Below are 11,266 nucleotides of genomic sequence, written 5' to 3' on the forward strand. Positions count from 1 at the left end.
CGCAGGTGTCGACATGTTCGAGATTCCGGACCCAGGTCATAGATGGGTCTGGCCTTCATCCCGGCTGCTCGTCTAGCTTCCTCTTCTGCAAGCTTTAAATGAACTGACAGGGTTATCTCGGAGCTCTGGGATCTAGAACTCTGGAACTCTGGAGCCCTAGATGGTGGAAGTCGGCGATTGCCGAACTGGAAGATACGGACCGGCGCCTCACTTTCGAACAGAAGGTCTAGATCATATGTGAGTGAGATGGTGGATGGGATGGATTCTACTACTACTACTACTACTACTATCCAACCTGAAGCGGGACCTATCCTCTTGTTCTTGTACTACAGCCATCATTCCAACCGATCGGAAACCTTTACCGATCACGTATCCCCGAATAACACACACCTCCAATAAACCCCGGCCATAAACCAATGACTTTGAATGTATATATCTATCTACAGTACGTCTCCAGGTAACTTGACGGCCCCAACCCATTTCATGTAGTCATCCCAATGCAAACTAAGCTTCCCCAAGCCCACGCCTCTTCAGCTGGTCCAGCTCATCCCAGTCCATCCCATCCCACCGCACAGCTAGACAAAAAGGCCAGTAAGACGTGCACCAGCCAGATTTGCTTTTCCCCGAGGATTTAGGCACCGAACTTGCGTCCGCCTGGTGTGTGCCTCGGGGGGAGGGCCACAAGGCTGTCTGTCTGTCTGTCTGTCTCTTGTCTTGTCTGTCCGATGCAGAAAATACCAAATCCCGCGCAGACGTCATGCAGACTGTCTCTCGTACGCCCCGTGCTACCTATCGTACCTAAGGCACCTACCTATAGGTACCGTACTAAGTGAGGGTGCGTGAAATTTGTTGACGGGGGCGTGTATTTGCCCTGTACCTATGGGTGGTAAGGTAAGGTATGTATGGGCTCGTATACATGGCAGGGCATGGCAGGGCAGGGCAGGGCATGGTGGGTGGTATAAGTATGAGGGCATGACACCCCCCCCTCCTCTCTCTCTTTCTCTCTCTTTGTCTTCTTCTCTTCATCTCTACTCACTTTTCGACTGTTGTGAAAATTCTGAACTGTTACGCATATTTTGTACCTTGCCGCTTTTGTGCCTGCTTGTTGGTACTGCTCGAGAGTACCTACTTCGTTCAACTGTCTCTGATATACATACTGCGCTGCTTCTTTTCTGCTCCCCTCGATCCTGTACTACTTAGAATACCTAGTTGGTAGTCTTTACTTGATATACCTCATCCCTCAACACTCCCCCAGATAATCACCTCGGCCAGCCAGCTATATTCCAGCATGGAGGACGGTACAAATAGCTCCCACCCCCCCATACCCATCCAGTTCAACTTCCCAGGTGGTCCCCGCCCCAGGTCTCGCCACGGCATCCACCTGATGCCCGTTGGCCCTCTTTACGGTGCTTCATCGGTATGTCATCCCACATCTAGCGGATGGATGGATGTCTCCTATCCACAGGCTGGCTGAGCTGCTAACGGTCCAAAGCAATACACGTCTTCATCCGTCCCGTCACCCGTCTCGCCGTCGAGAAGCATGAGTCCCTTAGACGGCAGTCTCTATCCAGACATGGAGATCCCTCTCCCAGACGATCCCTTCGACGCCTTGGCAGGCATGTCGTTCCAGTTCGATGAAGACCACACTCAATTCCCGATGGATGGCGGCGTGGACACGTCCCCCCTGCGAGTCCCCCCAGTTCAGTCGCGCGGGGCGGGTGCCGTGGACGAGCTCAATGTGGACCTCGACCGACTCGCAAGCACAGTGCAATCCAGACTCCCACGGCACGAGATCACCCAGCTATACGAGATGAAAGACCTGCTTCGAGTGACCTTCAGCAGACTGGAAGGCATGATCCAGCACCAGATCGACACCCTAGACCACTCCCCCGTCAGCCCGAGCAACGGGGCCCGGTATCTGTGCTATCTGTGTCCTCCGCAGCACCGCAAGATGTACGGCGCTCGGGGGACGTTCAGACGCCATGTGGCCTACAGACATCGCCCCGAGTTCATATATCACTGCCTCGACGATAACTGTCTCTGGAAATCGACCAGGCGGGATAAAGTCTATTGCCACATGAGGACTAATCACAGATATCCGTGGAGGATCACGCGAGAGCAGATTGCCTTGGCGGAGAGGAGAGTCGCCGCGCCGAGTGTTTGTGGGCTGTGCCCGAATGGCGTGAGCTGCTGGGCGGATTACTTCAAGTGTGTTTCCGAGCATTGTCGCATCCAGGGCAATAGTTCGACGAGCTCGAGTGCGAGCCAGAGTCGATGGGGGAGTGATTATCGTGGCGCGGGCGGAGGGTTTGGCTCTTATGGGTCTCAGTTTCCGGACGGTTTTGGGGGAAATGGTTCCCACTCCTTGTTCTCCCATGGGACTGGTAATGCGGGCCTGGGATTCTTCGCTCCCGGGCAGAATCCTGGATCTTATGGTAATGGGTATTCGGCCTGCGTGGACGAAGTGAATGGGCCTGAAGATAGATCGATACAGGGCCATTCTGCCAGTGCAGCTGACTCTGTATCTCCGGTTTCAACACCGTATTTCAGGGCCAGTGGCGAACCTGAGATCGCCAGCCCGGTGCCATCCAATCTCGCAAGATACCACTCATCTTTGATGCAGGGAGCATTCCCGACGAACCATCAAAACATTGACCCAGTACAGAGCAATGATTCTCGATCGTCTCAACCAGATGAGTCAAAAACAGACGAGAGTCCTCGCTGGATATCACGGTCCCCGAACCGCGACAGATCTCCCAAGCAAAAGCCTGGTCCCGAAAAAGACCAGCACGAGAAGCGATGTGAATCCTGCGGGCATGATTGTGATAACTGCAACATGTGCCATTCGAAGGAGACCGTCTCTCAGTGTCATATGTGTGCAGACATGGCTAGAGAAGCATATCAAGAACCAGAGCACTCGACAACCCGCGACTGGATTCTCTATGAGAATGAGCCACCAGCCCCAACGAAGTGGGACCTGGACTCCCAGTTCCTAATTCAAGCCGATCGATTGGGAGACCATCGTGATGTTACTTGTGACCTCCAGGAGCAAGTCGATCCGGAGTTGGACAAGAGCCATAGGTTTGAAAATACGATGCAAAAGACATTGAATGTCGACAGTTTGTTCTCGGGCCTTCCCGCGGGCCTTGTGTTTAACACCGCAATAACACGTTCGGTGGCAATGAAGCTACATGCATCTTTTCTTCAAGCAGTTTATCCTGTTCTGGACGACACACAAAAGACGGTTAAGATACCGCATGACAATGACTTACCTCTGACCAAAACGCGGACTAAGACTCCGTCTGAGACGCAGTTGCAACATGTGACATATCGCGTCCTCTCTATCTACGTCCCGCACGTCGAGCAGCTTTTCTTCGGCCAAAAAGGGCCGTCGGTGTCCTACGAGGCAGATGTGTCCCACTCTGTATCATCTTTCTGTGGTGCGTGCATGACCCTGTTTCACTTGGTAACTGAATGGCTTGCTGAACGATGACCAGAAACAGAAGGCCAGACAGATACGACAGAGTCGGTCCTGACTAGACGGTATCTTCGCTTTTCGGAACATCGTCCCGGAAAGCGCCATCGATCGGTCAGGGGTGTCTCACGCAAGAGACTCTCCCTATTGCGCGTGAAACTCCACGTGGTTGTCGAGCTCCTTGTGCTCCGTGCGACGGTCACGAGGAAGAGAAACATGGGGAGTCGGCGCGACACTAGCATGGGGTCCGACAGACCCAATCCCCCGGATGTTGACGTGGAACCCCAGTTGGCGAGCCCAGGCCCTCTCCGGCCATGGCTCACGGGCGCTGTGTTCGCGAGGGAGGACGGGCTGGAGTTGCTTTTCACTATCTTGGCGTGTCTCTTGGTGGCTTTTGCGGGGAGTCGGGTCCATTTGGCGGGCGAGAACCTGGTGGAGTGAGCTGGCTCATTGTTGTGTTTCTTTGCAATGACCTGCTTCTTCTCCATGGCTGTTGCTGTCCTGTTTGATATGCAGCGTTGAGCTCTGGTAGTTAGTTAAAGAACCCACGATTGATGATGGTTTCTGGAACAATGGCATTGAGGGAGGGGGTGATGAGGCGATGATGTCCGAGCCGGGCGGGGATAGGAGATAAGCCCGATGACATAACCGATCCGTCCATCAAAGCCCGCATGTCGTCTTCCTACTTCTTCCTTCTTCCTTCTTTGCGCAAGCCAGCCAATTGCCCACTGTCTATCTCCTGCCCCGTCGCATGCAGGTGGTGTGTGATATGATTTCCGTGACCGATCCTGTCTTTCTACATCGACCCCTCCACCTCTTCGGCCGATCATGAGCAACAACTTCGACGACCACCCCCTCGGCCAGCTGCCCGACATGCCGCCGTCTCCGGGTCCTGTGCTCTACAACCCCCTCGAGGACTGGCCCGAGGATGGCGGTGGCGAGTTTGACATGGACTACGAGCCGGACGAGTATGACCCGAATGAATCCGACTTCGAGCCGGACGACGACGACGAAGACGACGACGACGACGACCCTGATGTGGATGCGCACGGTGACAACCAGCACTTCGGTACTATTGCTCCCATCGCGTTTAATGACTGTGCATCCCCTGATTCCGGACATGGCTGATACTCCGATCTAACTCGCTTGAAAGACCCCGAACTGCATCTAGGCAATATCCAGATCGAATTCGCCCTGGACGAGCCGGGCCGGACCGAGGATGGCGAGGCTCCCCAGCAGGGGAGACACAGTAGAGGTATCCTTGCCTGGTGTTGAGGTCTGCGCATAGAGGGCAACGCTCATGAGACCAGTTTCCACCGCCCGATTACTGAATCTGTTGGCCTCGAACGGCCTGAGCCACATCCTCCACCATAACGGATTACACGACGCTTCCGTGCCGGACGACGATGACGACGATTATGAATTCGGTTTCTTCGGCTATCGACGCAGGCCGCGACGATCCGGGGCGCAGTCCCCCAAGGTCCCGAGCGATGAAGGAGCAGAGCTGATGGGGTCCGGGCATTTCGGAGACAACCCCTACTACGTTGACAGGTTGAAGCAGCGGAAATCCGCCCTGGCGTCCAAGATCATGTGGCGAGAGCTGGGGCTCGATGTGTCCCCGGCACAGAGGCGGAACGTGCGGGCCATAACCCAGGTGGGTGTCGGGTGCTGGATGGGGATGGCCAGCTCTAGGCTGACGCTACCAGGAACTTATTCCTGGTTCCACCGCCGACAAGACGATTCACTTCGACTCGCGGTGCTACTCCGGACAGTTCTCGGATGACGGCAACTTTTTCTTCTGCTGCGCCCAGGACTTCAAGGTCCGGATGTACGACACCTCCAACCCGTTTGAGTGGAGGTACTACAAAACGGTGGACTATCCGTTTGGGCAATGGACCATCACCGACGCCACACTCAGTCCGGACAACAAGTTCCTCGCATACAGTTCGATCCGGAATCTGGTCTGCCTGGCGCCTACGGACCCATCCGACGTTTCGGACCCGGCCATTCTGGACCTGTCCTCGCTTTCGGGACGAAGGGCCGGGCGGGGGATCTACGGAAATTCTCACTTTGGGGTATGCCCTGCCATGCAAGCCGTCGTTCCTGTCTAACTATGGCGACAGATCTGGTCCCTTCGATTTTCGGGCGACGGTCGGGAAATTGTGGCCGGTACATCCGATCAGTCGGTGATCGTCTACGATCTGGAAACACGACAGTCGGTGCTGCGGTTGCAGAATCACGAAGACGACGTGAACGCCGTCTGCTTTGGAGACTCATCGTCGCCGCATATCATCTACTCGGGCTCGGACGACACCACGCTGCGCGTGTGGGACCGACGGTCCATGGGCGATGGACGGGAAGCCGGCGTCTTCATGGGGCACACGGAGGGACTGACCTACGTGGATAGCAAGGGCGACGGCCGCTACGTACTGTCGAACGGCAAGGACCAGTCCATGAAGCTGTGGGACCTGCGGAAGATGATGACGACCGCCAAGTTTGACACGGTCGACGTCAACAGCTTCACGACGGGCTACGACTACCGGTTCGAGCCGTATCCCGACGACTACTACGAGCCCCACCCCCACGACTGCTCTGTGGTGACCTTCCGGGGCCACCGGGTCCTCAAGACCCTCATTCGGTGCCATTTCTCGCCCCCGGGGAGCACCAACTCGCGATACGTCTATACTGGCAGCGAGGACGGGAAGGTGCATGTGTATAACATGGACGCGACCCTCGCGGGCACGATCGATGTCGGGCAGGCAACCGTGAACACGCGCCCGCGCGATCCCGAGATCTTCACGACTGCGTACGAGATCCGGAGCAGCCGCAGTGACGTGATGTGGAAGACGTGTGTTCGGGACGCCAGCTGGCACCCCAACTCGCCTGTTCTGGCCGGTAAGTTGATGATGATGATGATGATGATGACGATGGTGGCGAGCCATTGATATTGAGCTAACTGTTGCAGCGACATCTTGGAATGGCTGGGGATTGTCCACGGGCACCTGTACCTTGCACACGTGGAATGACGGGGTCGATGGCGACGAGGGCGACCCCCCGGTGTCGGGCAACTACGACAGCAAGCTGAACCCCATGCCGGAATTCGACATGTTCAAGGAGACGATGAAGCGGCGAAGCCGGCCAGCGCTGCCGGTAATCGACCCGGAAGATCCGTATGCCGACATATGGTGAGATAGATAGGGGGCGAATATTTGTTTTTGGCTGCAATGAGGTCAGATGTCGAAGAGTAACTGTGCTGGTGTTAGATGAGATTTATCATCCGACAAGAGCGCACCGGATAGAATGAATGTAATTAGGCGACTCCATAATATATTGATTCCGACCCTCACAGATAGCGAGATACTAGATAGAAAGCGTGCCTGGGGCCGGGGCCCGGAGCGGAGGTTGAGCCGGGCCGGGGTCCACCCGCGCCTTCGAGATCGCAGCCGCAGCTGGCCTTCCTCCGTCTGTCTCACTCTCTCTCCACGAACTATCGCGCTCCGCCCTCGCCTTCTTCGGACACGTCTTCCCCCCTCCCAACCAACTCTCTTCTATCGCGCATCCTCTCCTCTCCACCCAACCTCCCCTTCTCTCTCCCTCTCTCCCTCTCTCCATCCCCTCTCCTCTCCACCGACCGGGCGCGACTCCCCCACTCACCAGCAATACAAGCTACGCGGCTGCCCATTACATCAGTCCCAGGCCCGGGAAGCTTTGGACTAACCTCACTCTCCCTCCTCACGAACTCCTGTTTGCGGATTCTTTTTTCCCTTCTCCTGTACTCTCGTCTCTGGAAGGTTGTATCGGACCTGTTCTCTAGCAAGGCTCTGCCGCACCGGCAGCAGCGGATCTCAGGCGCCTGTGGATTACTACTCTACTACTACTACTACTGCTACTGCTGCTACACTACTCCTCCTACTCCTACTTCTATCTTGCCTCCTTTCATTGGGAACCTTTGTCGTTCTACACTCTCTGTATTGCTTCCTGGACTCAGGAGCCTTCAGCACTCCCGTTTCAGGTCTCCGTGGACGGACGGGTGAAGTTTGTTCCCTTTTGACGTTGACGCTGTGGATTGTACGTATTTCATGCCTTGTCCTTGTCCTTGTCCTTGTTGCTTTCAGCCTGCCTGCCTGCCTGCCTGCCCCTGTTTACTTGCATGTCAGACAAGGATGCCCGCGTCGTGGAGGTTACCTAGTCCTGTGAATGATTCCTTCGTGCTAATTGACGGCCTGTGTCTACAGACATGTACTTCCCTTGAGTGGTCGAACTGAAACTGAACTGAACTGAGGATCGGAACAGCGGAGGACTGTATATTCACAAGCAAGCAAGCAATCAAGTTGTGCCTTGATCGATCCTTATAAACGCAATGGCTACTGAAGATGATAACTTCGATATTGACATCTATGGCGATGGGGGTGGCTACAACGCCAATGACCAGGGCGACTACAAGCCCGAGGACGAGACCAAGCAGGAGGACACAGACCTTATCCTAGACGCTCCGGACTCGACGAGCCCCAACCAGGGCGACGGCTCCTCCGACGGCACGTTGAAGCCCGACAGCGAGGCGGCCGGCCCCCATAGTGAACATGTAACACAGCCCGACGCCGCCAGCCAGCCCCCGGCCAAGGAGACCCCGGCGCCCCAGCAGGCCCAGCAGGGGGTGAAACGCAAGGAGCTCGACGACCGCCCGACAGACCCGGATGCCACGCCGGCGCTGCTGATATCCGACCTGTACTGGTGGACCACGGACGACGACATCCGCGGCTGGATCCGCCAGGCCGACGCGGAAGACGAACTGAAGGATGTAACATTCAGCGAACACAAGGTGAATGGTAAAAGCAAGGGGTGAGTTCACTGTCGGGGTTCTTTCTTTGCAGTCTGCTGACGTCCCCAGGCAAGCGTTTCTCGAATTCACCACCCTCCAGGCCGCATCGGCAGCCAAGCACCAGATCGAGTCGTTCGGCGCGGGTGGCCAGCGCAAGCACATGGTCACGTACACCAGCCCGCAACCGAACCCGTTCCGCACACTGCCCAAGGACGCGCCGATGCGCAAAGACAACCAATCGCGGTCGATGTCCGGCGGCTACAATGCGTCCAACAACATGAACTTCGGCATGAACAACATGGGTGGCGGCGGCGGCGGGGGGTTCCGGGGCGGACGCGGCGGGTTCAACAACCGCGGCGGCGGCGGTGGCGGCGGCGGCATGTCCGGGAACATGGGCAACTTCGGCGGCAACCGCAACTTCCAGAACCCGATGGGCGGATTCCCCAGCAATCCGATGGTCGGGGGGTTCCAGGGCAATCCGATGGGCATGCAGAACTACGGCTTCAACAACCGCGGGAACATGATGGGCGGGGGGATGCGCGGTGGACCCGGGGGCATGCGTGGGCGCGGCGGCGGTATGCCGGCCATGAACCCGATGGGCGCGATGGGGATGAATCCGATGGGTGGCATGGGGATGAACCCGATGTCTGGCGGGATGAACCCGATGATGGGACAGATGGCCGGCAACATGGGGATGCAGGGTAAGTTTTCTTTCTGTTCTGACTAGCTGAGTATGTGGCTGATAGTTGCCTAGGTCAAGGATTCCAGGGCCCCAATGCGGCGTTCAACCAGGGCTTCTTCCCTCCCAACCAGGGCGTTGGTGATGGGTCGTGGAACCCTCACGGCGCGAAGCGCAGTCGGCAGGAGTAGATCTCTCTGCTGGCCACTTCATCCTTCACTCTTTCTCATTCCCTCTTCCTCCTCCTCTCCCTCCTCCCTCTCATTTCTTGTCTCGCTCATCCGTGCGGTTTGTACGGCCGGCCATCTTCGGGGTTTCTTTAGGTTGTCGTTACGGGTACGGGGAAATTGGCTCTTGTCTGGCAGTTCTTTTCGAGCCTACCTTGCTCTGGTGTATTAGACAATATGATTTGATTCGGTATCTGCTTGAGTAGAGGATCAGTACGGAGTAGCATCTAACTAAACTACCTTACCAGTGGTAGATAGTATCTGATTCCTATTTAAGAAACAGTCGCGTGCCGCGGGAGGAACAATCCCCCGCCCCCGGTTCGTACGGTAATTTACCATAGTAATTACGCGGCTGTCTTATCAGTCAGTCAGTCAGTCAGTCCGTCGTCATCTCTTCAATTCCAGTTCCTGTTCCTCCTCCCACTACCTACTTTACCTACACCTCTCTCTCTCTCTCCCTCCTCCTCTGCCTCCTCGTCCCCTCTCATCCCTTTCTACCTTCTACTTCCATAATCGCATCGCATCGGATCACATCAAATCTATAAATCCACCCCCCTACATCCCAACACCAGAACCAATCGCGGTTCCTGACCTTCCCCGCGGTCCCCCCACCACCTACTTTACCATCACCACTACCACCACTACCACCACTACCACCACCATTACGATTACCACTCACTCACTCACTCACTACATCCCATCCGCTCTGCTCCGCGCCCACCACGACTTAGCTAGACAGCGAACGTGCAGACCACAGATCAGATAGCAAAGATGCAGGCGGTTCCGGAATCCCGTCAGCAGACTTTCGAGGAGATTTATGGCCCCCCCGAGAATTTTTTGGAGATTGAAGTAGCCTCGTCCCTCCCTCCCTTTCTATCCACCTACACATATCATGCCTCCCTGTTTTTGTTCGGTTGTGTTCTGTTCTGGGTTTATAGCTCCCTGGATCTGGGTCTGTCTATCTCTATTGAGCGAGATACTCGCACTCGCCATGCTATTCCCAATCCCAATCCCAACCCCCTCCGGAATACTCCCCCCAAACCAACAATACTAATACTAATAATGATAATAATAATAACAATAATAATAATCCATAGGTCCGAAACCCCCAAACCCACGGCACATCCCGAAGCATGTACACCTCGTACGAACTGACCTGCCGCACCAACATCCCCGCCTTCAAGCTCAAGCACTCGGTCGTGCGCCGCCGGTACTCCGACTTCGAATACTTCCGGGACATCCTGGAGCGCGAGTCCACGCGCGTCACCATCCCCCCGCTGCCCGGCAAGGTGTTTACCAACCGCTTCAGCGATGATGTGATCGAGCATCGGCGCGAGGGGTTGCAGCGCTTCTTGCAGATCGTCGCGGGGCATCCTTTGCTGCAGACCGGAAGTAAGGTGTTGGCGAGTTTTGTGCAGGGTATGTTTTCTTTTACTATCTTTGGGAGGGGTAGATGGATGGTTTGTGCTAATTGTGGGATTTTGGGGTTGGGATAGATCCGAATTGGGATCGGAATGCGTGGTGAAATGAACTCGGGCAGTCGGTGCTTCGGTTCAGCGGTTAGGCGGTCAAACGGTCAATTGGTGAGGGGTGAGGGGTGAGGAGTGAGAGTGATGTGGAGGATGGGGTTGTGGACAGGGGTAGGAATATGATGGAGGCGAATAACCGAGGGCGTGATGATCGTCGAGTTGTCGTGGAGTGGATGAATTCAGGGACTGCGAATAAGGGACGGTGTGATGATACTCCGGAAGATATCTAGCCTGCCTACCTCGGAGGCAGGGGTATCTTTGGCTAGGAGGATACACCTACACCTACACACCTGTCAGCCCTGGTTATGGTGATGGTTGTGGTTATGATGGTGTACGAACAGAACAGCAAGAGGAAATCATCCCCCCTTTCTCTCCGTCTGCCATTGCATGCCTCTTTCAATTTCGTTTCACATACCATTGTTGTTTGTTTGTCGGCGGAATCCATGCTTTCTGTCTTTTCTTTTCTTTTCTTTTCTTTTCTTTTCTTTGCTGTGTTGACTCGTCTCATCTCGTCTCGTCTCGTCTTGTCTTGTCTCG

At 55.6% G+C, this 11,266-nt stretch overlaps 4 protein-coding genes across 4 annotated transcripts; all 4 read left to right on the forward strand.

Moving 5' to 3' along the window:
* The first annotated feature begins 1,326 nt into the window (after positions 1-1,326).
* BO70DRAFT_36371 (putative C2H2 zinc finger domain protein) lies at positions 1,327-3,556 on the forward strand. Its single transcript, XM_025543637.1, has one exon. It carries the CDS (start codon positions 1,541-1,543, stop codon positions 3,491-3,493), a length of 1,953 nt encoding a protein of 650 aa, XP_025399456.1. The 5' UTR covers positions 1,327-1,540; the 3' UTR covers positions 3,494-3,556.
* A 639-nt stretch (positions 3,557-4,195) lies between these two features.
* BO70DRAFT_336555 (WD40 repeat domain-containing protein) lies at positions 4,196-6,664 on the forward strand (the record flags this gene model as incomplete). Its single annotated transcript, XM_025541111.1, has 6 exons — positions 4,196-4,544; positions 4,629-4,730; positions 4,786-5,129; positions 5,182-5,550; positions 5,599-6,370; positions 6,441-6,664. Exons 1-6 carry the CDS (start codon positions 4,304-4,306, stop codon positions 6,662-6,664), a joined length of 2,052 nt encoding a protein of 683 aa, XP_025399457.1. The 5' UTR covers positions 4,196-4,303.
* A 797-nt stretch (positions 6,665-7,461) lies between these two features.
* Positions 7,462-9,234, forward strand: BO70DRAFT_36320 (uncharacterized protein). Its single transcript, XM_025543507.1, has 3 exons — positions 7,462-8,314; positions 8,364-8,995; positions 9,049-9,234. Exons 1-3 carry the CDS (start codon positions 7,836-7,838, stop codon positions 9,162-9,164), a joined length of 1,227 nt encoding a protein of 408 aa, XP_025399458.1. The 5' UTR covers positions 7,462-7,835; the 3' UTR covers positions 9,165-9,234.
* A 737-nt stretch (positions 9,235-9,971) lies between these two features.
* Positions 9,972-10,725, forward strand: BO70DRAFT_371150 (sorting nexin-3; the record flags this gene model as incomplete). Its single annotated transcript, XM_025544782.1, has 3 exons — positions 9,972-10,049; positions 10,298-10,619; positions 10,697-10,725. The coding sequence occupies 3 exons, from the start codon at positions 9,972-9,974 to the stop codon at positions 10,723-10,725; spliced, it is 429 nt and encodes a 142-aa protein (XP_025399459.1).
* Positions 10,726-11,266: the final 541 nt, after the last annotated feature.

The sequence above is a fragment of the Aspergillus heteromorphus genome, assembly GCF_003184545.1.
Source record: "Aspergillus heteromorphus CBS 117.55 chromosome Unknown BO70scaffold_12, whole genome shotgun sequence".
Taxonomy (NCBI): domain Eukaryota; kingdom Fungi; phylum Ascomycota; class Eurotiomycetes; order Eurotiales; family Aspergillaceae; genus Aspergillus; species Aspergillus heteromorphus.